Here is a 25546-nt window from a genome sequence, read left to right on the forward strand (position 1 = left end):
GAGTAAATAATTTTGTAATATTGACAGATCTCCTCTTCTGAGAGAGATGATTCTCTGTCTCTCATTGTTATTACCTTCTTATCTAGTTATCACAGAGCACACCTTTCCTTTTTATTTTCCTTCTTAGGAGTAAAATAACCAACTTCTCATGTAGGTGGTGAAAGGAACAGGAAGGAACTGATTATAATGCTTCCAAAGGAGTTTTCACTCTGTCAGTAATTTCCTTATGCAGTAATGGTCCAGAAGTCATCATATATCCTGAAGTCACAGGAACCACAATTTCCAGTATGCCGCTGGTACTGGCAGCGTGGGATGTATCACAGAAGAACTTGGATCCAGGCTGTACAAGATGGGTCCCTAGACACATCCTATGAGGGTGCAAACACAGAATTAAACCTTCTTCCAAAGACTTTGCAGTGCTGCAAAACTTGGCTGTGTTTCTCAAGAGCCTGTAGATGTTTTTACCTGGAGCTTTGATTGTCAGTGGAGATAAAGGGCATTTGTGGAAAAGACTGGGAGTTTGCAGTCAATGTTTGGCCACCAGAGGGGTAAAGGTTGATCAGGGCTGCAAGAAACACCAGGAATGTGCTGAAACCTCTTAGGAGGTGCAGAAAAGTTTTGGCTTGTGTTCTGGAAAGGGTTCCAGGTTTTTTTGTGAAAGGCTGCTTTTATAAGCACTGCAGTGCAGAGTGGTGGGAAATTCAGAACTAGCTGGGAAAGAAAACCTAGTGTGGAATTTATCTGAGACTGGCAATCATATAAGGGTGAAATATCACCACAGAGAGAGCTGTTGCTTCTTTGCCATAATCTTTAAGAATCCTTCTGTCATTGCGGATGGTTCAGATAACAGTCCTTGCTCAGTATTTACCACGTTAAAAAACAGCAGTGAGAATATTTGGGTGTTGAATGGCAGTCTGGGGAATATGGAGAGCTCTCATGGGAGTTCATGAAAAAAAAAAAAATGGAGCTATTGTGTCTCAGCTATCTGTCAAGATAAAATTTCCAAAATCCACTATATCCTTACAGTCCCTTGGTAGGCAATTGTCAGAGAGCTCAGCTTAAAGGTAAACTCTGGCTGTTGAGCTTGCTGGAGAGTGCAGTACTGGTGTTCCTTGCTCAGGAGCCACTTTGGTGGCTGGGTATTTTTGCCATGCTTCAGGAAGTCCCCACAACTTTTGCATTGCCGTGTTCTTCCTGGCTGGTACTTCATCAGCTTAACTCAAAAGGTTTGTTTGATTATCACCAAGTGTTTGGTTATTAAAAACAAGCTGTCAGCCTTGCAGTCCACAAATTTAAGTATAATTAAATTCATGCTATCTTCCGTTTCCAAAACACTGTTGAAATACTGTCAAGTTGTGATAATCTATTGAAATGTGTTGAGGGGCAGGGAGAGTCAAATGTGTAGGATGTTTCTGAGGCTCTGCTGTGTGCATCAGCTGGGGGTATTACAGCCACGTGCCCTATGCTGCCCCACTGCAGTGCCTATGGCAAGAAAATGGCCAAGGTAAAATAGAAATCAAACATTGAGGTTTGTGTGGGAGCAAGGGGAGAGAAGAATGAAGGAATGTAGATTTCTCACTTTTACTTCTGCATAGTCCATTTTTCCTACCAACATTAGTGATGTCAGAACTTTGTCCCTCCTGTTTGTAATGGCAGTAAAAGAGTGGAAGTGGCCTTCCCGGAGGACCTGGAGAGCCACATCTTTTCCTCGTATCATAGGAGGGGTATGTGTCCCTTCTCACATGGTGTGGCAGTCTTCCCATGGCTTTGTCATCTTCCCATCCTCTCGATCATACAGAACCCATCAGCAGGACTTCAGCAGAGGCCAAGTGGTGCTGAGCTTCACCTGCCCATGGGTACTTTCCCAAAGTCACCATCCTGCTGGAGCTGCTGGCAGAACCTAGAAATGCACCCTAGCCTCCCTGAGCTTAAAAGCATTGCCCAAGGGCTGAGATGACACAAATCTCTTCTTTTCTCTCTCATGAGCTGAATTTCCCTGTTTGCTGGTGTAGAATCAACACGTACCACAAAGGAATAATTCAGAGGAAGATACAGCATTAAGGAAAATGCAGCAGCATCCTGCCCATGTTGTAGCAAATCAGCCTTTTATCATCTCCTGGGCTGCTATCAGTTCACATGGTGAATATTCAGCTAAGACTGTCTCTAATGCTGGAAAGAAGCGGTGCCGGTTTCTGCCCTCAGGCTGTCTCTCCTTCCCTTCTGCAATTACATCACCTTTATTTGTGGTAGGTAGTTGATGCTTACTGAAGTCCTCCGAGTCTTTGCCTATTGCAGCTCAGAGGAGAGGCTGGGCTGTTTGATACAGCTATCTTTTGGCCAACTCTTTGAAAGGTATCTATTTCAGCAAACCAGTAGTCTATAGTGCCCTTGGAGAGAGTCTTCTGTGTCCCTTCTCACTCCCTTTGCCCTTATTTCATCATTTTGTCCAGTCCTACTACTTTATTGAACTGGAATTCTTTTGCAGTGATGATGTCTGCCATCAAGTCACTTCAAGGGCTGAGTGCAAAAACATTTAAAGCAAACAAAATTTTATTTTCCCAGCTGCTCTTGGCTACAGTTATCACTGAGCAAGATTTTCCATCTAGGACCTTTGCATAGTGGATCATGCAGCTAGACACTTCTGTGTAGCCTCTCACTTCTTGTCATCAAGAGTCAGCTGTGGGACTTGCACTAAAATGGAAAGTGGTGATTTGAGACTCTGTTCCAGCTAAGCTCCAGTTTACAGCTTCAGGGTGTTCAAATGTCACACCTGTACTCTCTCATACAGGTAATCTTTGCATTCACAAACATATTTTTTTTTGTAGGCTTTCTACTGATGAAAGATGAGAAAGAAGCACAAAGACGTGGGGATTCGCCTTCCCTAGAAAATCTGAAAATCCAGCTTTTCCTTCCTACATGCAATAATCCCTGCCGCAGAGCAACGATCCTGACTTTCAACTACTCCCAAGCAGGATTCTGATCAGAGATCAGCAATACCTGTTTTGCAGGGCTAAGGACTACTGAAGTGACATGACAGCTTTGCACCAGCCTTCTGAGGAAGGATATGTTCCCCTACAGAGGAATAACAACACTATAACTGGTGTTAGAAAAGATTGCATGAAGACTTTCCACCACTATTTTGTGCTTGAGTTGCTCAAGGGAGAAAAAACACGAACTCATAGAGGACTTCCAAAAATGAGGATTGCAAAGCAGCAATGAGGCATGTGATAGTCTCTTTCTTTTGTGTGATACAATGAAATGCTTATTTACAGCCTTTTTGGTTTTCAACTGTCATTGTTTTGGACTCCATCTTCTCTATCTAATATATTATTATTTGATTATATAGTTTGTTATGCATTGGTAGTCTTTGATTTCTATTGCATTTCTGTTCTTTGCCTTTCCTGAGCACCCTAATTGCATTTGCTGCTTGGAACTAATCTGTTCTTGTCCATAGCAGAGGAATGATATCTCTGGATATTTATAAAGTTTCTTTGTATAAATGATTTGGAAGAAGCGCATGGCTTTAGAAACTATATCTCAGACTTGGCTTTCAGGACTGCATGTCAAATGTGTGTTAGGTTTGTGTCTCAAGGCTACCTTCTGTGAGAAGGTGCTAAAAGCTTCCCCTGTGTCCGAAAGAGCCAATGCCAGCCATCTCCAAGATGGACCTGGTGCTGGCCGAAGCCAAGACAATCAATGACAGTGGTACTGCCTCTGTGACAACAAATTTAAGAAGGAAAAAAAAAAAAAACAGCAGAACAACAGCTGAAGAGAGGAGTGAGAATATGTAAGAGATACAATTCTGCAGACACCAAGGTCAGTGAAGAAGGAAGGGGAGGACATGGTCCCGGCACTGGAGCAAAGATTCCCCTGTAGCCTGTGATGGAGACCATGGCGAGGCAGGCTGTTCCTCTGCAGCCCATAAAGGTTCATGGTGGAGCAGATATCCAGCTGCAGCCCATGGAGCTGGAACTGGAATACATGGGTGTACCTGGAGGAGGCTGTGACTCCATGGGAAGCCTATGCTAGAGTAGGGTCCTGGCAGGAATACTAGACCTGTGGAGAGTGGAGCCCACAGTGAAAAAGGCTTGCAGGCAGGACTTGTGACCTCATGGGGACCCACGCTAGAGCAGTCTGTTCCTCAAGGTCTGCATCCCATGTAAGTGATCCACACTGGAGTATTTCATGAGGGCTGTAGCCTGTGGGCAGGACCCCACACCAGAACAGGGGAAGAGTGTAAGGAGTCCTCTCCCTGAGGAAGAAGGAGTGACAGAAATGATGTGCGATGAACTGACAACATTCCCCATTCCCTTGTGCCACTCAGGAAGTCTGGGAAGCAGAAAGGGAGGGGAGGAAAGTGGGGATTCCTTTAAGATTTGGTTTTATATCTCGTTATCCTACTCTGATGTCATTGACCAGAAATTAAACTAATTTTCCCCAAGTTGAGTCTGTTTTGCCCATGACAGTAAATCCTGTACGATGTCTCACTGTCCTTATCTTGACTCACAGCCTTTTTGCTCTGCTTTCTCTCCCCTAAGGTAGTGAGTGATATGGTGGACTTGATGGGTACCTGGCATTCAGAAAGATGCAACTTGCCACAGTGGGTGGTTACTGCATGCAAGAGAAAGTAATATAAGAAAGGGAAATAATGTTATCAGTTTGCCATTTAATGCAGCATTTTGGGCTTTGTAAAATGCCTATTATGCCAGGAACCATCTGAAACAATTTTACAGATCTTTTCAGCACAGTCTTCCAGCTTCCCTCCCTGTCTCACCTTCAAATTTTCTTCTATGATGAATGAAACAATTTTTTTTTTTTTTATCTCCCTCTCTCCAATTACCAGTGCGTGTTCATGACAAGAGAAGAATCATTCTTGGTCAGCAAGAGGACCTTACTCTGATGACCTTAAGCCACAAGAAGTTTAGCTGAAGAGGTTACAGAATGTTTTTCAGCACTGTGGGCGAGGATTTGACTCAGCATAATGTCAACTGGGTTTTCTTTACCACCTCTGCAACCTGTTTTGTCTTGTCTTACAGTTCTATAATTTACTTCCAAAATGCAACAACTTCAGAACTCCCTGGGCATCTTAAGGTGTACATCCAATTGAAACTCAAAGAGTTGACACTCCTGAGTGCCTCTTGCACTTCTGAAAATTTTGCCCAACAGAAGCTAAGAAGGCCCAGATGAACTATTTTTTTTCCTTCTGAAATGGATCCTTCCTGAGGCAGTGGCCTTTCTCAGTCTCTGTAACTGGCCTCGTTTTCAAAGGTTAGTAAGTTGATAAGGAGGTTCTCAACAACTTCTCAAGCTTAGGATGCTTGGAGTTCAATTCAAGCTCTAAATATAGGATTTCTATGCTGTTATTGTACTTGCAGCTGTGCAAAAGATCTACTCAGAACTGGCAGATACGACAGAGAAGCATATCCTTCTGGAAGGACAACTGGAAGTCTTGCAGAGTACCTTACAGCAGTCAAAATGATGAGAATGTTGTATGCATGTACTTTGGCCTTCCGTCAGTATAAATAGGATCAACCACTGGAAGTCAGGAATAAACAGACTTAGTTATGCATCAGTTAACTTTTATGTCCTGTTAACAGGCTTATTTTAAATGCACTGGATTTGTGCAAGTGAATGAACAAAGATGTTGTCCACCAGAATCATAGGTCAAAGGCTGACATAGGTTGAGCAGGATCTCTGGATGTCTTCCAACCACTGTTTCAGAGCACTGCCAACTTCAAAATTACATCAGATTACAGCTTGTTTTTCAGACTTTTATGTATCTCAAGAGAGAGAAAAAGGGAGTCATCCAGATTGGAAATGATCTTTGGAAGATGACCCAGTTCAACATCCCGTTCAGACAACACCAATTAGGACAGGTTGCTCAGGGCCTTGCCCAGAGAAGTTTTGAATTTTCCCTGCATGTCAGTATCTCTTGTACTGGGGATCTCAAATTCCACACAACACTCAGCATGCAGAGGGGAATAATCACTTCCCTTAACTTGCTGGCTATCCTCTTACTAATGCAGTCCAGTTCATGGTTGGCTTACTTTGCCACAAGGACATATTGCTGATTCCTGTTGACCTCTTTGTCTTTTTGTGCAAGATTGCTTTTCAGCCAGTCAGTCTGTGGACTGCACTGTTGCATGGTGTTATTCCATCCCTGGTGGGGGGTTGGCATTTGCCACTCTAGAACTTCATGGTCCTGTCAGCCCATTTTTACAGCCTATCTAGGTCCCTCTGAATAGAAGTCATATCCTCCAGCAGGACAGCTGTTCCTCCTGGTTTGGTGTCATCTGTAATCATGCCATGAGTGAGCTCTATTTCATCATCCTGGCCGCTAACAATCATGATAAACGATATTGGCCCAGTCTTCGTTTACTAGTAAGGGTCTGCCACATGGACTTGTTAAGCTGACTGCCACTGTCTGAGCCCAGATAACTTTCCACCCTCTCATCAACCATTTGCTCAGTTCGTAGTTCTCCAGTCTCTCTGGAACTCCCATTTCAGTGCTTAATTGTACTCACAATGAAGACTTTTTTACTTATATCCAGTCAAATTCCTTTAGCTCATACTTTTCATCATTGATTCTTTTATTTCTGCTGTGCAACTCAGAGGTGGCTCCATCTTCCCCATAAATCCATTTTTAATTTTAACAAACAGAAATTAAATCCCTTTACGCTATCTTTTCTCCATGTTGAAGGAACTCTGCTATATCCACTTCTCCATGTGCAGCATGCTCTCCAGTCATCTAGTCATCTTCATAACACTCTGCTCCAGTATTCTCTCCACTCTTGTAACAGGGGATCCAGAACTGGACACAGTGCTTTAGATGCAGACTCAGGACTGCCAAGCAAAAGAGGGGTGAATGATCCCTTCAACCTCCTGGCTATGTTCAGATCTCTACTTTCAAAGCAGAAGATGCAACAAAAAGGCTCAGGAGGAGACTATCCTGGGATCGCAGTCTCCTCATCACCCAGCTTGGAGAGCTGACTGATGTGTACAACAGCTTTCATTTGGACAATATGGATGGATTTCACTCCTGCAGAAAGCAGGACACAGAGGTGAAGGAGTTGTGTTAACCCCCAGTGTTGCTCCCATATGGTCTCTGGAGGCATCTGGAGCTAGATAAAAGAGCTGCTTGATCCTGCAGGCTATGCTGTAGTGTAGAAGACTGCTCAAAATGTAAAATGGCAATCCCTAACCTTTATAAATAGTACAGAGGTATGGCTGAGAAGACAGAGGTCTGGGGAGTCTTGTTTTGACATACACAGCCCATGCTTATGGGAGTTACGTGGTAGCTGTAAATTTGAATCAGCTGTGTATGACAAATCTTATCTGTAAATTGTGGTTTTCCTTGTGCAACAGAACAGCCTCAGTGGGACTCAGATTATATTTGTATGAGAAGCATAGTCAAAACTAGGCATTTTTCCATTGGGAAAATATGTGTGCTTTGAGCAGACATCTGTGGAAAAGATAAATAAGTAGCATTGTGATCAATTTGGTGCAAGGATAAGAGCTAATTAATTGTATGGTCTTTGGAAGGGTTAAAGTTAATTTCCTAGTACCTTGTGTGGTGCTGTGTTCTGGATTTGTAATGAAAACATCATTGATAGCCCAACAATGTTTTAACTATCGCTGAATGGTTCTTATACAGCATCAAGGCCTTCTTTGCTTCTTACACTGCCCTGCCAGTGAGTAGTCTGGGGGCACACAAGAAGTCAAGAGAGGACATAGCTAGGACAGCTGACCTCAACTGACCAAAGGGATAGGCCATACCATATGACATCATTGCTCAGCAGTAAAAGCTGGGGGAAGAAAAAGGGGACATTTATAAGTGATGGCATTTGTCTTCCTAAGTAACTGTGACGCATTACGGAGGTCTGCTTTCCTAAAGACGGCTGAACACCTCCCTGCTAATGGGAAGTGATGAATGAAGTCCTCGTTTTGCTTTGCTAATGCGTACGGGTTTTGCTTTAACTATTAACTGTCTTTAAGTCAACCTACGAGTTTTCTCACTTTTACTCTTGCAGCTCTCTCCCCAGTACCACCTGTGGGGAGAGAACAAGTGTCTGTGTGGGGCTTAGCTGCCTACAGGGGTTAAACCACAACATTAAGATTCGTGATTACTTCCATGGATAACACATTAAGGACTGGTGCAAGCTAGCTAGTAATTTTTCTTGCCTGAATTAAGTAGTTTAGACTTTACCGAGATTTTCTGGTTTTGAGAAAGTTTTAGGAACACCATCCTTTTAAAAGGACTAAGTAGCTGTAAAAGGAGGGCGGGTACTGATCTTGCATATTGTTGGAGCAAGGCAAGAAAAATAAAGCTGAGGAAAAGCCAAGAATAGTAGTATTTGTTCAGCAAATTATTGGGTAGTCATTCCATTGTACTGGTTGTGGCTGATTTATCACTTTTAGATTGATATTCACGTATGTTTTATAAAACAGAATGAAGATGAGGATTTTCTGTTTGAAGGTTAGGTTTTTTCCCAGCTTTTTTTTTTTTTTTGTTATGCATTCTGTGTAATCCCACACTGACACCTTAATAAAACAGTCTTACCACTCATATAAAAGATTTGTCGTTGTTTTTAATTAAGAAATCATTTTGACAGGCCATTTTCAGCCTCATTACAAATGTATTCTTGATTAAATTTCAGGTATATTCAATATATACCAGAAATATATTTTACTCTGCTCTCTGTTGTGTTCTGTACACCTCGAGTTGTTGCAGACATCAGCACATAAGGCCTCAAATTTCAGTAACAGCTCTCATTTGCAGGACTCCACTCCTCTTGCAGAACCACAGGCAGAAGCTGTTTTACCAGTCATTGCTTCAGGCTGTCCTGAAAACATGGTGGGAAAGTCACCTGCTGAGCAGGAGGCATCCAGAGCCAGTGGCTGGTTTGCTTTGCCTCTTTGTAGGTGGGTCTCAGCCTTCTGATGGTCTTTCTTCATCTGATTTTTCCTGCAGACCCAAAGAGGCTTTCCAAGCCATTGAGAAAACAATTGTAGAGAATAAGAATTTCCATGAAGTTATCTTGGCTTTGATGGTGAGTGGTCAGGGCTCTTTCTCAGCTCTGTGATGCCTTGCTGTAAAGCTGGGTCCCTGGCTGAAAAGACACAGGTACCTAAAGCCAACAAGGGGAACACACATAGGCAGAGGCTATAGCTAATGCTTCATTGCCTTTGAAGGTCCCGGAGACATGTGTCAAAAACTGTGGCCATCGCTTCCATGTCCTTGTGTCCAGCCAGGACTTTGTAGAAGGTGTCTTGGTCAGGACAATCCTGCTGAAGAACAATTCACCTGCCATAGTACATGACAAGTTGCTGACCCTCATCCAGGTGAGCCAAGAAGCATAAGCACCTGTGTGAGTTCAGGGTGTTTGTCTTTAAGTGTTTGTACAGAAGACTACTGTAAATAATGACTGGCTGTACTGTGTCCTTCTTCCCAGTCCTGGGCAGATGCCTTCCGCAGCTCACCAGACTTGACTGATGTTGTTGCCTTCTATCAAGACCTGAGACGAAAGGGCCTGGAGTTCCCCATGACTGATCTGGACGTGCTGTCACTCACACCACAGAGGGTATGTGGTCCACACACCACAGAGGGTATGGGAGCATTGTTGAGGAGGAGGGTGTTGAACAGCTGCCATTCTGGAGCTATGAGGGGACTTCAAGAACTGTAGCTTCCATTTAGAAGGCTTTTGTGGAGTCAGAAGCTCTGGGACAGCTTCTTTGCTGGAAGAGCTATTGAAAGCAGATGGGCAGTTGACACCAACATTTATCTCCTAGTTGCACTGCCTTGTCAGATGTGAGTGTCTAACGTCTTCTCTCTGTCACTTTTCCCACCTCTGCCTGTAGACTGTGTATACCTCCAACTCCCAATCTGAACAGAACTCACCTGCTGTCAACTCCCCTCAGCAGATGGAGTCCATCCTCCACCCCGTCACCCTGCCCGCCCAGAGAGACACATCCAGCGATACGCCCATCACACCCATGCCAGAGCAGGTGAGTTGGACATGAGCTCTGTGGTGCTGCTGAATGTCCCTGCAGATTGGGAAGCTGCGCAGTGAGCTGGAGGTGGTGAATGGTAACACGATGGTGATGTCGAAGGTGTTGACAGAGCTACTGCCATCCCAGGCCGAGCCTTCAGACCTGGAGCTGCTGCAAGTAAGGAACTCTGGCAGGGTGAAGGGCTAGAACACAAAGCTTGATTTAGCAATGACTTGATGAACCGAGGTGTAATGTACTCCAGGAATGGGGAACAATCAGACAGATTAGTGTGGGCCTTACCAGGGAGTGATGGGATAATGGAGACATAGGGGAGGCAAAGTTTCAGCAGCCAAAGGAAGTTGCACACTGAGGCTGGAATCATCTCACAGGGGAATTTGTAGTTGCTGAGCTCCTTTCTTTCTGGGTGATGTGTTGCACAGGAGGCATACACTTACTGTAAAGCTCAGATTCAATTTACCTTTCACACCCATAACTGTTGCCCATCCACCCTTGCTGACAGACCCCAGTAGCCTCTGGGCTGTGTCTGTCCCAGTCAGACTTCCAACTCTATGAGTGCTCAGCCTTAGCATGACCTTTACGGTAACTTTCCCTTGCTGTGAGCAGGAGCTGAATCGGACGTGTAGAATCCAGCCATGCAGCAGCATGTGCTGGAGCTGATTCTCCATGTCCTCCATGAGCAACTCACTGAGGAGCTGCTTCTCATCAATGACAACCTCAACAATGTGTTTCTGCACTATGAAAGGTACCTCTCTCCTCCCTTCTCCACCCTGCTCTTCCACAAGAGTTTACTGCCCCTTGAAGGCCTTCTATCCCACCTTTTTGACCTGCCTGAGAGTATAATGCTCAAGATGTATCAGCCCGCATCATCCATCTTTGCGAACAAATCCAGTTCTCAGGTTTTAGTGATTTATTCCTGTCCCTTCAAACCTGCTGTGTAAGTAACTGATGGAATGAGGTAGAGAACAATTTGATTTACCTGGGATGCAGTACTCCTTCTTGAAGTCACCAACAACCTTTCATCTCAGCTGGCTGGAATGAGTATGTTGCCATTCAGTTTTCCCCTCAGTCCTTTTCCTGTCCTGCACTGGGAATCCTTTCATGCGCTTGAATGACATCCAAAAGTTACTTAGTCATGTTAGTAAAGTAACGTAGACAAATAGCGTGTATTGTCAACTAACAAACTCATGGAGAAAATTGTATATCCCCAAGGAGCAAAGTATATGTCTCAGCATCCACACCTTATGTGTGCGGGAGGTGGACATGACTTAAGAAGGACTTCAGCATGAGGCTATGGCTAAGGACTGGGCCTTCCAGCAGGTGAAGGGATAAAGTTAATCCCTCTCCAGTGCTTAGCACCAATGCAGTTGTCTCTTTTGCTCTGTGTTGTCAAGCTGACCACTGAGGCCTGGGAAAGAAAAGCAGCTGAGCTGCTGACCAGAGGGAGGCGGTCCTGGTGGCTACCGCGGGAGATTTAAATGGCCCATAGGGCTGCTGCTTAAGGAGATATATATATATATTAAAAATACAGCTTAATTTCCAAAAGGCTATGATGTATAATACAGAAATAGTGCCACATGTACGCTTACCACTTATACTTTTTCCAGTGCATTTTCTTTAAACATGTTTTAATCTGTCAGCTTTTATTCCTGATTTGTGCTACAGTTATGTTTTTATTTTGATCAGATTGAAAATAAAGAGAAAGAATAAGCACGGACTGGGTAGATAAATTAATTCATCTTTTCACTGGGACACATGATCCTAAAATACATGCCATTCTGTACTGAACCAGAAATTGAAAACTCACTGCAAATAAGGTTAAATTGATAGGGTTATATTTAATTATTTTGGCTCTTCCTTCTCTTGCCTGTCTGACTAATTACCCTCTATTAATCCCCCCAGCAAGACAGAACTGAATAGCAGAGGTAGGTAAATATCTTAGTTTTCAAATGACAAAATTGAACTGCGCATGAAAGTAATCAACAGAGATGAGCAGGAATATGTTATCCAACATCATCTTATTAGAAAATGCTGTTTTGAACATTGCCTAATGGGGCAGAGGGGAAAAAAATGACTTTTAATTAATGCAATAAATTTCTATTTTAAAGGATTTGTGCAGGAATGTGAAACATTCCATTGTTTCATTTTCAAACAACTTTAAGTTTGCTTATTATTTCATTTAGAAATTTAAACTGGCAAAATAACTTTATACCATTAAATTATTATATTTTAAAAATTAATAACAAGCTTGCAATATTCAATTTAAAAAATATTTAGCATCAAACATGAAACCTTCTGATACCAAGAAAAAAAATTGACTAAGCAAAAATAAAGGCTTCTATTTGCTTTATGTAGCACTTTACTTGTAGCTTTGGTTACCTTAACTTTAAGCAACAAACAAAGGAACACCACAATATTTTGTGGCATGGACAATTTTATTCTTGCCTGGCATTTTTTACCACTGAAATTCACAAACAGAGCTTCTTGAAACAAAATAAAGACATTGGAATTGGTATATTTGACATGCTTTACTTTTCCTTTCTTGCATACATACCATGTGATCTCAATGAAAACTTTTACCTTAAGACTTCAAACTTTGATGTTTGAAATAATCTGAATTGTGTAGAATGGGGTTATATTTTTTTTCTAGTATATTTCTTCTAGAAAATTGCCTGCCTATGGAAATTAGATAAAACAGCAGGCAGTAAATGCTGTCTGACTGCAGTCAGAAATGTGAGCTCTTTGAGGAGCAGCAGTGGGTCACTTTTATCTTTTTTCTGTTAGGTCTTGAAATCCTTGTATAATTTTTTGGGTATTGTGAAGACTCTGTAGCACAGAATGTACATCACTGCTAGCCTGGGTGCTGAGGACATCACTTGTAACCACCAGCTGCTGCACAGTTGGACATACTCTTCTACCCCAGCACCTTCCTTAGCATAAGGGGCATTTAGGAGCATAAGGAGTAAGAAAAAAGGGAAAATACAATTGCCTAACTGAAACTATCCTAGGTTAGTGTAATGAGATATATCTTAACTGAACCTGAGGTTGATTTATACTAATCTGAAGATATCCTCATTTGTGTCCAGAGTCAGGGTGTTCAAAGATGATAGTAAGCAGATCCTAAAATGTAAACTCCATTCTGTAGTACTCTCATGGATTAAATAAATCATCGTATTAGGCTCCCACACAAAGCACTCTGGTTTAGACCAAATTGATTGGATTGAATTGAATTAAAATGAGCTAAACTATATTTTGAAAACAATTCATGCTTCCGTGCAGTGTGATTTGTCTCTTAAAGGAAATAGATATTAATTTATATTTTGAGAACATAGTGTGGGCTTTGCTGAGCTACTTTTGTGCACAGACTGCACTGTGCATTTTCACAAAACATTAACGGGAATTCAGAGGCCTCAGTGCATTCTGTATTGAATCTCTGTCTGATATAGACACTTGGACAAGAGGTGTTGAACTCTCCCAGCAGCAAGGGAGGCCTTGGTCTCAAGGAGATTTGCACAAACCAAGCCTGTAACAGTAATACCTTTAACCATATGTTACCAGAGACATATCTAATAGTACTGGTGTTTGTGCTTGGCTCAGACCTTAGGTCATTCCTTTCGGTTGATATGTAATGCTATATTCTTTAATGTCCTTTTGCTGCTTTGAGCTGTTCCTCTAAGTCAACAAGCCTAAGCTAAAGTTGACTGGCTGGTTAAACTGATTTATCTTTGTTTTTCACCGACAGAAATACACATTTAATCTGAACCATAATTTACAGATACTGAGAGAAGCATGCCACACACATCAACCTTTAATGATGATGGGATTGGCAAGCTTTCATAAACATGTTCCGAAGGGACAACTCTGGAAAAAAAGAGGTTCAGATCCTGTTGTTACCCCTCCGTGGACTGAGATTCTTGTGTAAATAAAATATGACAAGGTTACGGTGCCCTGATATTCCGTTTTATTTCACTACTTAATGGCTAAAAACTGGTGTTGGTGTTTGGACACAGAACATGTAGCTCTTCCTCATCTTCATAGTATATTCCATGGGAAGCAGCTCTGCATCTTCAAGGGTATCTTGCATGTTAAAACACTTCTAACCAAGATCCCAAAACAACAGCAGCTCTCAAAGGTATCTTTTTCTGGATCAGCAACTGAATAAAGATTCAAAAAACCAGCAGCTCTAGAGATTGTCCCTAAGGCCAGGTAATACCTGTCAATTCCCTTCTGCTCTGATGCAGAATGCACATATCTTGTCCTTCTGTTTACATCTTTCTTTGAGAAAGACCTGTTCCCATTGTTTCTTTAGATTCTATTTCAAACTGTAGAAGGGGTCATATTATTAGGCAATAGTTCTTACTATTTCTTCTTATCTGTGCACTTCCCTTTCTCACGAGTGACAGATGCTCTCTTGCAGGACTACTAGGCTTTTGCCTACTATGACATACTTTGAATTCTCGGGGAAATTTGCAGAATAAGAATACATTTGAGTGACTGGCACTTTAATGAGCTAACTGAGACAGACTCTTGCATCTGGCATTTCCTAAGGCAGTCAAAAGGAGTGGTTACACCTTTCTTTCCTTACTCCTGGAACAAGATTACATGATACTGTGCATTAACAGCCTTGGGTAGCTTTAGTAGTCTGCCACAAATGAACAAAGCATTCAATAAGTTAAAAGTATCCGGAATGCAACATGCATTGCTTTCATCATGTGGCTTCAGAGGTAGCAGAAGATGATGAAGGTTGATATCTGCTTTATGGCTTTTCCATGCGTAGGGAATCTCTTGTCAGGGAGACCTGTCAGCCTTTGAGATCTGGAATGCTGTGAAGTACAAAGTACTCCAGACATGTTCTTGCTGTTAGCATTGCCCACTAAAACCTTACAAACACTATATGTTCTTGCATTACTTCTCCAAGCGCACAGCTTTAAGCATAAAATCCATCCCTTTGATTTCAACACAACAAAAATGGCCAAGAGGCATTTTTGCCTCTTGGTCCTGAGGCCCTCTTGGTGCCTCAAGGTCCTGCTCCTCTGAGCACAAAAGTAAATCAATAAATGCATCCTGAGATGGAAGTGTGTTCTCAGTATATCACAAATAAGTCTTCTGCTTTGTTTGTAAGGTCCACCAATGAGTTTTGAGATGCATTCGCTGGTATTTGTGCAATGTCTCAACTCTCTTCTTCATCTGATCCATTTCCAAGAAGGGATTTACATGTGCTTAAAAAACTATTATAGTTCTCTCCCTCCCAAATTAAAGCAATCATCATAAAATACCTATGCTTGTGACTTATGCCGACATTGTTATGTAGATATGTCTATATCACAAATGACCTGGTGGACATTTTTTTTCTGTAGCATTTACTTCAGTCCATAGAGCTGATTATGGAAAGCCTTGTTGTGAACATGGTATGTAATACTCTCACCAGTGTTGCTAGTTTCCCTTTGCAAGTCAGGGTAGGCAGGCATCCCTAATTGTATCTTATTGACAGAAAAGTCTCCAGGGCATGAGGACAAATACTGCATTTGGTATAACCACGCTTGTTTTGGAGAAATGGGGGCTGGGAGGAGCGTGGAGCATATAAAGGAGGAAGAAGTTAGCAAGCTTTCCCAGGGGAAAACTTTGATGAAATTTGAATGTTGTTGTGCAAAGGAGAAAGCAATGTGATACAGCTTGTATTTGCAAAGGAGTCTTTAATGCCATGTGTTTAATGCAGCATTCCCTTTTATCACAGAACTACCTGAATCTCTCTCAGGTGGAAGTATTTTTGCCTCAAGTTTCCATGTTTTTGCATCATCGATACTCCTTCAAAATACTGTTTTTTTCTCAAAGAACTCACAGTTCTCAAAAGACAACTCTGAGAGATCAATGTGGAATGAGAGTTGAGGCACTATGATAGCTGAGTAATAGTGAATCCTAGTCATGAAAATATATGGGTGTGAGAGAGGGTATACTTCATTTTGCCCATATCTGGAGAACAAACACACAAAACAACTGTCAGGCTAGTCAGAATTGGCACTCATGAATATCTATGAGGTAATATTCATTATAAAAATATTCCTATGCTTATTGTTCCCAGTTACAGTAAGAAAGCTTCAGAAAATGTTGCAGTTTGAAGTAATGCTGATGCTATTTCCTATTCTGAAACTCACTGCTCTATCAAGCATAGTTAGCAGATCTTTTGGAGGGTCCTGTGTATGTAGCAGGTGAAGGTGAAAACTGGTGTACTGTATTGTCTGTTAAACATGGAATTCACATTGTCACTCAATGGTGCCAGAGACTGACTTTGGTGCCACTCCGACTTTCATGGGTACATGAGTGCAGATGTCACCCTGCTCACAAAAACAATTTAAAGGAGGAATGATAACAAATGTTCTGCCAGAACATTTTTCTTTTGGAAATGCTGATGGATTGAAAGCTGAAAGTTTCAGAAAGTGATTCAATTTAGAGGAGAGTTTTCTTTTTTAAACACGTGTGAAGTGTTACCTTGGACTTTTCCTGAGTAAAGATTAAAATTTTCTATTTGATAGTATTTTTCCTCCTGCATTTTAGTGCCCTATTACAAAAGTCAGCACTACAGTTCAATGTTCTAATTTTCAATGGTACTTTGCTTGCTGTGAAGTAAAAACATCATTGTTTGTTTTCCATGAAATTTTGAAGATTAAATCATTCAAATTCAGAGTGAGTACTGTTTCAAAATCACATTTTTTTCTGGGTTTGAGGCCAACAGAATGCTCTGGCTTGGAAAAAGTATTCAATGCACAAGGAACATTAGTAGTGAAAAGAGTCCAACAAGGAAGTACATGTTTATGAGTATGCAGGCCCAGCACTGATGTCCTAATCTAAATTCTAATATACCAGTCCCACGTAGATCCTTGGTCTCTCAGCATCTCTCTCCACGGATATTATACGTAACTAATTAAGCTATGCAATTATTTGCAGATGTATCTACTGGCATGATTGGAAAAGCCATTGCAAATGATATGCAGGCTGATGTGACCTTTTTTCATTTTTACCAGGAATTTAAAAAGCATTTGAGGCTGAGCAGAGACTCCATTCTCCTCTCTGGTAAAAGTCGTCTATAGTGGGAAGAGTGGATCTGATTCAAGCTTCCGTTAGGCAATGTAGGATCCTCTTAAGTCTTTGCCTTCTATTCCCAAGCCTGCCAAGGACCAATCAAAACAGGTGGTGAGCAGAGTTCTGTCTCCCACTCAGTCACTCTGCTATACACTTTCTTTTCCTTCCCTAGACTCCCTCCCACTTCACATTCTGCTCTAAAGCATGCATAACCGTGGACTGTAATACCAAATGTGCTACTATCCTGTGAATGCTTTTTATTTTTCTTAACTACAGGTCGTATAATATGTATGAGAGAAATAAGATACATCACGGGAATGGGAGGATGTATCATTATCTCTTCCCCTGTGTTTGTAAAAGCATATCTATGAAAACAGAATGATATTTTTCAATAGTCTCTTTGAAACAATCGTAGTGTGTCCATTATGCTGGGAGCCAGTCCCTAGGCATTGGCTATTGAGATGGATTCCCAAAAAAGATATTATTTTGACATGCCGTTATACTTAAGGAGTGGTTCTTGGAAGGACAGTGGTTCTCAAAGAAGTGGTTCCAGAGCTACCCTTGCAGCACTCTGACCACCCATTTCACAAGTGAAACAAAACCACACTGTAGGAGTAAGAACAAAGATTTGTGTGATGGCCACACACCTACTCGTTGTCACTCTTGTTATTTCAGTATAGCTCTCAAATGGAGTGCAAAAAGTTTCAGGCTTCGGGGTCTCTTCTGCTTAAGTGTCAGTAGGTGACCTTATGTAACAAGGCTGGGACCTTTGTGTTGTATCAGAGTACAAATGAGTACAAATTCATTGCATTTACCTGTTGGCTCCATTTAAGGAATTCTTGATGGTCTGAGTAGAGAGCGGGGATGATCTTGGGACGATTCTCACTAGCAGTCTACTGTGCCTGCTGGAAACAGAGACACATTGTGAGTTTGCACAAGCTTGCGTGTTGCTTGGTCCAGTCATTTTGCAGCAGAAGCCCCTTGACTGGAAGTTGAAGTAAGAAAGTGAAGGATAAGCAATGGCACTTCATGTCTGGCAAAGGAAACTTTTTTTATCTTTGCAGGAAGAGCCCAGGGAGAGGTGAAGAGAGCAAGACAAATCTGACAAGCAGAGAAACTGTGAGAGCAGGCACGGAGAAGGAGATAGCACACAGACAGTTTGAGAGGGAGACAAAGTGCAGATAAGAAGTTGTATCTATCTAATAGATATTCTTCCCCTAATTCTAATGGAAATTCTATCTCCTGGAGCCTGTCAGTGGAAACCTAATCCACCTCCAAGGGATATGCTGCATTGCTCAAAGCAGAATCCAGATGACGACAAGGTCATTTCCATCTCATCAGCTATAACACATAGTCTGGCGTCTTCCTCCCCCTCCTTGCTTTCCCTTCATTGCACAAGCTGAGAAGGAGAGGACATTCTGAATGGCAGGTAACAATTCTATGATGGTTCTTCTACTGCTGAGGAGAGTTTAACTTTACTTTTCTGAAGAGTAACTACTCTTTTGTTTGTTTTGGGATCTACAGGTGACCAAGGATTTGCACTGAACATACAGTTGTTGGAAATGGAAAGTTTAAAGAGCTGGCAGGTGAACTATATTTATGTGCCTTCTGGCAACCCTGGCAATAGCAAGCACAGTGTACGTTACAACCTGGTCTCAATTCAGTGTTAACCCTACTTTGAGGGTGAACTAGATGATCTTATGAAGTCCCTTCAACTGAATAATACTATGACCTCCTTTGATATAAGAGAGAGATATTTGCACATGAATATGGATACTTATACTCCTGAAGTTCTTTGACTATAAAAGTAGGCCACATAAGCATATGAACAAACAATTTCTCTATGCTTCAATATTCTTGACAGAGATCATATGCTAAAACAGTGGTCACATTTCCAGTCATGACTGATAGCCTCTCAGAATGAAGAAGAAATATCTTTCTTCATTTATTTAATCAGTTTTATAGGACTGTAGAATTTCCCAGATTTGTTACAAGTTTATTTCTTCTACTGTTCCATCACAAGGCTACAGTTTTTCAAAAAAAAAGTGGCCAGATGCTCAGCTGTGCTGCCAAAAGAGACTCCACTATGCTAAGAAAAGACTTACAAAAGGAAGCGTTTAAACTTCAGCTCATACTCATGAGAAGCAGATAGGATCACCTTCAGTTCCATCCAGTGGCAAACTCAGTGGTTTATCTTCTCTAGGGACTTGGGGCTGATATTAGCTGTAGTGAAACACACCCCAGGTATCTGCTATAACAACTTGCAAAGTTTCCTGGAAATGGTTTATAGTGCATTGTAGGAAAGCTTGTGTCTACGTCATGGTGTCATAGGAAAATTTGTTTCAGCCTGACACTCATATCACTGAAACTCTTCTCAGTGAGTAGATTTCACTTTCCTTTCTACCTGAGAGCCAATACTCAGCTCTGTCAGACTCGTCAGTTCTTGACGGTTTGTGGAACATTTCTGCAGCAGGACAAAAAATTATACTGCTGATGAAGACCAGCATTTCTAAAGCAGGTAGAAAATCCTAATCTTCAGTAGCTGGGATGACAAACACAGGCTCTGCGATTTTCCTTTGCTTCTGGACCCATATTTAAGTTAAAATTGTTGCACTTGGTCCTTGCTTTATTTATACTGTAAATACATTTAAATGTATGTCTCTGTCTTGCTGAGGGAAATGAGGGAGACCTTATCACTGTCTACAACTGCCTGAAAGGATGTTGTAGAGAGGTGGGTGTTGGTCTCTTCTTCTAAGTGACAGGTGATAGGATGAGAGTGAATGACCTTAAGTTATGCCAGGGGAAGTTCAGATTGGACGTTAGGAAAAATTTCTTCACTGTATGTGTTATCAGGCACTGGAACAAGCTGCCCAGGGAGGTGGTTAAGTCACCATTAGTGATGTGATTTAGTAGTGGACAGGTATGGATGGGCCTGATGATCTCAAAGGTCTCTTGTAACCTAGTGTTTCTATGATTCTATGATTAATATGGACGCAGGTGTGCTTTTGTTTTTTAGTATAGTCTAGTAGGAGGCTTACAGAATCACAGAATCACAGAATCACAAGGTTGGAAAGGACCCATTGGATCATCGAGTCCAACCATTCCTAACACTCCCTAAACCATGTCCCTCAGCACTTCATCCACCCGTTCCTTAAACACCTCCAGGGAAGGCGACTCGACCACCTCCCTGGGCAGCCTGTTCCAGTGCCCAATGACTCTTACTGTGAAGAATTTTTTTCTGATATCCAACCTGAACCTCCCCTGACGGAGCTTCAGGCCATTCCCTCTTGTCCTGTCCCCTGTCACTTGGGAGAAGAGCCCAGCTCCCTCCTCTCCACAACCTCCTTTCAGGTAGTTGTAGAGAGTAATAAGGTCTCCCCTGAGCCTCCTCTTCTCCAGGCTAAACAACCCCAGCTCTCTCAGCCGCTCCTCATAAGACTTGTTCTCCAGCCCCTTCACCAGTTTTGTTGCTCTTCTCTGGACACGCTCCAGAGCCTCAACATCCTTCTCGTGGTGAGGGGTCCAGAACTGAACACAGTATTCGAGGTGCGGTCTCACCAGTGCTAAGTACAGAGGGAGAATAACCTCCCTGGACCTGCTGGTGACCCCATTTCTGATACAAGCCAAGATGCCGTTGGCCTTCTTGGCCACCTGGGCACACTGCTGGCTCATGTTCAGTCGGCTGTCAACCAGCACCCCCAGGTCCTTCTCTTCCGTGCAGCTCTCCAGCCATTAGGCTTAATAGGTCCTAAGTAAGTATCTGAAAAATCCCTACATAATTGCAGGGTTCCAGAGGATGGTCTCACCTTTTAAGTGTTGCCTATGTTAAAACTGGATTTGTTTTGGGCTGCTTTTAATCTACAGATGTACCCCACAGGTGGCATTTGCGGTCAGCAGTGGGTTTCATCCAGGCGTCCTCAAGTTGTCCCATTTCACAACCCTGTGGCAGCGCAGCATGCCAGGGTTCAGTGAAGAGTGTACGGATGTTCCTGGAGGTAGCTGTGCTACATCTACCCTCTTAGCTAAACTGCTGGAACTGCAACTTCCTAGGAAGCCTGCAGGTGTCAAGTCAAACACTGAAAATTGCTGAAGTAAGGACTGAAGGGCTGGCAGCAGTGGATACCTGGCTAAGGTCTGCCAAACCCTACTGGCTTGTTGAGTAAGAGCAGAACAGGAATAATGGAAACCAATCCTTTGCAACTCGATAATCAGAGAATACTCCAGCTGGGTTTTTGCAGGGACTCTGAATCTCTCTGATAAGCAGGCAGACATCTGATAGTGTGTGGTGCCTTTTAATCCTTAGTATCCAGAGCATAGTTCTTTCTAAAGAAGTACATGTGAATAGTATGGCATCAACCTGACTTAGTCACTCAGGACAGTGATCGCAGTAATTTACACTTATGAATCTGTCAATGTCAAAAGACTGAAATTGAAAGTATCAGTACTTCTACCTTTTACCATTCTTCTCTTCAATGGTTATTTTCATTCTCATATAAACAACATGGAGGTCAGAGACATCATTTTCATACCTTATTTTTCATTTAGCTTTTTCCCCAGTATCAGAACTTAAGACATCGCTGTTTGAGTGATATGCTCCATATAAAATATTGCCATTGGCCAGAAATCCCTGCTTTCCTCCTACCATAACCCTCTACATTGTAATAATGAAAGTTAGAATTATAGTAACGTCTTCCTTGTTTCCCACTATGCTATTCCTCTCTGAGTATTTTTCTAGGTCTGCCCTGCAGTGAGTTCCTGGAGAATTTACCTGTCAAGCAGGCTAACTGGTGACGTTCAGGACTCAGCTTGCTCCTGGGATCCTTAGTATGACCCTGCTGCCCTGGCATGGCAGCCACATTGGGCACATAAAGGAGTCGAGAGAGTCTACTGCTTCTGGTCTTTGGACAACCTGAGCTCCTGTGAGATTGTAGAGAGAAAACACACACCTTTGTGGGTTTTTTCACTTAACTACTCCTCGTAAAGTGTTCATATATTTGGTCATGTGGATGTATATGTAACACTGCTAGTCTCTGAGCTGGAATGAGAGCTCATGTTTTTCATCCCCTGATAAATTGTCTTGGCAAGAACACTTTCTCCAGAGAACAGCAGTGATCTTAGTGTCCTCCTCTTGCTAGTTAATTATGTGCCCATAAGAATTCCCTTGATTTACAGAGCTGGGATACAGCTCTGTCAAGAGCAGGCACCACAGACCACAAAGAGTTAATACCCAGCTCAAAAGTGGAAAGACATTTCAAAGAAACAGGAGAAATGGCAAACACGTACAGGAACATTAGTATGAGAATATGGGCTTACATGAATTTACACGGACTTGTCAATGCTGTGTTGGGCTATTGCAAACATAAGCACTTACGAATTTGGTAGCTTCATGCTCCAAAAGCTGCACACTGATGTGGGCTATGGGTCTCCATGGAAAATGATGTTCACCCCAACAACAAATACACTTCCTGAGTGCAAACACCTTGGTACTCTTCTCAAATCATCTGCAGCCAGCACAGCAGTGTGTGGGAAGCTGGATACTCTGCCCCAGTTTGTCATCACCTCTTCCTCTGCATATTCCTGATGTGTGAAAGGAAGATTTGGAGATATATTCCAAACTACATTGAGAGACATCATTACCTCCCCAATCTGATTTTAGATTACACCACTACAGCAGTGGGAAAACCTGGATGTAGAACCAAGAATGTGTGTGACAGTCTCCTTTGAAAGGCAGGATAACAGGCTGGATGTCTCAGCTCCACTCAGAAAAATCTCATATTCCTCTGAGATTGATCAGCTTAGCTAATGAGAACAGAAACACAACTGTAATTAATAGAAATCACAGCTTAGAAAAGATCCAAAGAGTGAGCCATGCTGATAACTTAAAGCTTAGAAGACTCATCAACACTTAATTAACAATGGAAGCACCGCAAGGCTAAATGCAGCTGGAAGAGGCAGTGTCACTGCAAGAGGCAGTGTCACTGCAAAGCTGGTCTTCTCTGAAATCACTGTTACTTCTAGTAGTAGCATTGGAATCTTTCATGGAAGAGATGAGAACTAATCCAACCCAAAGCTTGCTCCAATCCCATATCCCATACTTTTAATTATGTTTCATAAATATATATGAAAAGTGGCATATAAGATAATACACTGTGTTGTTATGGCAACTGATATTCTAAAAAGTGATCATAAAAAATAAGCAAAGAAAAGCTATGGAAGAATAAATGCATCATGTTGTTATAGCAACCTTTTAATTCCAAAGGGGCTGGAATTAAATGTATGGTAAGCATTGCTGGGAACCTGCTCCAGGTGCAGTTGGGGTCTGTTCTTTCCAATTGTGTGCCACAGAAAAACATGTTACATTAAATACTACATATTGCTCAAACTTTAACTCTTTTGGAATTATAAGGTATATCTTACATAAGAAAGTCAGTAAATATAAAGCAAAAATGATGCATTTATATCAGTCTTGTCAATTTACAGTGTTGCTGTTCTTTAAAATCTGTAATACTTTCAAACTGGTTTTCTTTCTGTATCACTGTTTTAGAAACACACTCACAAGCAAAGTCCACAAGATTTATCTTAAAATCATGACATTCCCCTGGGAAGAAATACATAAATATACATATAAATATCTATCTATCCATATTCCTTAGTCTTTTTTACCTACTTCCTAGTGCCAATCAGTTTGTGTCACCTTTTCCCTCATTATTTTCTTCCATCTCTCCTGGTTGTTTCTTTTTACCCTCCCTTCTCCCGGAGTTGTACTCAACCTGAGATAACAAGCTATTTCAAGCCTGACAAGAGTGAAGTTAAATTTACAGGAATCTTGAGATCTAAAGGACTATTGTACACCTATTAACAAATCCAGGCTCTTTACTGATTTTGCTCAGCCAATGCAAGAACACAGAATGGGAGAAATGCAGTGCTGAGGAGAGATACTGTATGAGAACAGAACCAAGGCAGTAATTGAATTTAAATATATAATGGGGTTTCTGCCACTGTATACAAGAACACCCTGAAAACACCTCATTAACAATGAAGTGATAAAAAAAAAGTATCCTAGCAGAGCTCTTCTCAGCCACAAGCCACAGGAAGAATATATTTTTTGCTTACCGTAACCGAGAATAAATTCATCATTCTGTAAAGCTGTTGTGAGAGGAAAACTAGGGCTCAGTGCCTTTTGCTTCACATGCCTGCTGGGCACAGATGTATCGGGAGAGTAGGAGCATGGAGAGTTGTTTCTTCCCATTCACTCTGCCCAGTGCACCAGCTGTGCTTGCAGGCTGTATGACAGTCACGGCTAAGCAGTACCATCTTTTGCTTTTAGATGGGACAACATCTATTTTTGCCGCCTATTGACATGAGAGAACACTGATTATTCTTCCTATGCAGATGGATATTTGCTTCAAAGCTGCAGCCTTTTTTCTTGCTGTTGCTGGTGGGGCAGGATACTCACCCACTTAAGGGAGGTGGCAGCTGGTAAATGCATTTCAGACATAGCCTTTCCATGTCAATGAATCACTTGGAAGCAGAAGTGCACCAGGAATTCAACATGCACCAGTAGTGTGTAACAAGTGCAGCACTTAAGCTGCCTTCTATATAAAAACTGGAATAATTCTGATTCAGGAAGTCAGGAAAGGAACACGAGCATCTGCAAACCCAGCCTACGCGGGTGAACTAGGACCTTCAGCACAAGTGAAGTGGGATGACAACTACAGAGACAACCAGTGGGCAGGTCTATCGTGAAGGTATGTGGTGGAGCTGCAGGGATGTGGAAGGATGCTTTGGACTCCTGGGAGTTATGACAACACCAGGCCTTAGTCAACACTTAGTGTGGGATTAACCTGAGCAGGGGTTTGCTGTACAAACGTGTAGTGAAAAATATGTCGAGGTATCTCAGGACAATTTTCATCCTGCTTATCTTAGAAACTTGTCCACAGATGTTGTAAGCCATCTCTGGAGCTTCTCATCTCACTTCAGTGGTCAGAAAACGAAGAGAACTGGGAAAAATACCCTGTTTCTGGATGTTAGCTGGCTAGGATGTAAAGTGTAAATTTTAAATAGTGAATATAGCCCACCTGAGTGTCACTAGAAAGCACTCAGCTTGAGAAAGACAAAGGTTTACAATGCAAAGATGTAACCCTTGGGTACCAAAATCATCACTGGGAAATGCTGGGATCATAGCTTTTTTAGGATCACGTACAGCTCAGCTTTGCAGCACCTTTAACTGTGCTGTGAGTTTCAGAGGGTCTAAGAAGAGGGTATGCGCAGTACCTGATGGAACATGCATGTTGTGCACACCCCATGCAGAAGTACAAAAAAGATTACTAGGGCCATTTGCCAATGCCCAGACTATGCCCTAGATGCTGACCACAACTAGGATTAGGGAGTAGCTAGTCCAGTCTCAGGTAGCACCACAAAAAGAAAAACCCAGAAGTGGCTGAAATTTTTAATTCATCGT

The 25546-nt window shown here is 42.1% G+C and overlaps 1 protein-coding gene and 1 long non-coding RNA gene across 2 annotated transcripts; one reads left to right on the forward strand and one right to left on the reverse strand.

The window, feature by feature from the left end:
• Window positions 1-3891: 3891 nt before the first annotated feature.
• Window positions 3892-11875, forward strand: LOC104065897 (target of Myb1 membrane trafficking protein-like). Its single transcript, XM_054065657.1, is given in 8 exon segments — window positions 3892-3987; window positions 8799-9050; window positions 9193-9342; window positions 9453-9581; window positions 9859-10005; window positions 10051-10167; window positions 10615-10635; window positions 10638-11875. Coding segments are annotated over 8 exon segments (1224 nt in total). The 3' UTR covers window positions 10950-11875.
• Window positions 11876-12461: 586 nt separating this feature from the next.
• LOC128853375 (uncharacterized) lies at window positions 12462-24424 on the reverse strand. Its single transcript, XR_008451952.1, has 3 exons — window positions 24199-24424; window positions 17901-17990; window positions 12462-17170 (listed from the first exon to the last, which is right to left on the reverse strand). It is a non-coding gene; the product is annotated as an uncharacterized LOC128853375 (long non-coding RNA).
• Window positions 24425-25546: the final 1122 nt, after the last annotated feature.

This window comes from Cuculus canorus, chromosome 1 (genome assembly GCF_017976375.1).
Source record: "Cuculus canorus isolate bCucCan1 chromosome 1, bCucCan1.pri, whole genome shotgun sequence".
In the NCBI taxonomy this organism is placed as follows: Eukaryota; Metazoa; Chordata; class Aves; order Cuculiformes; family Cuculidae; genus Cuculus; species Cuculus canorus.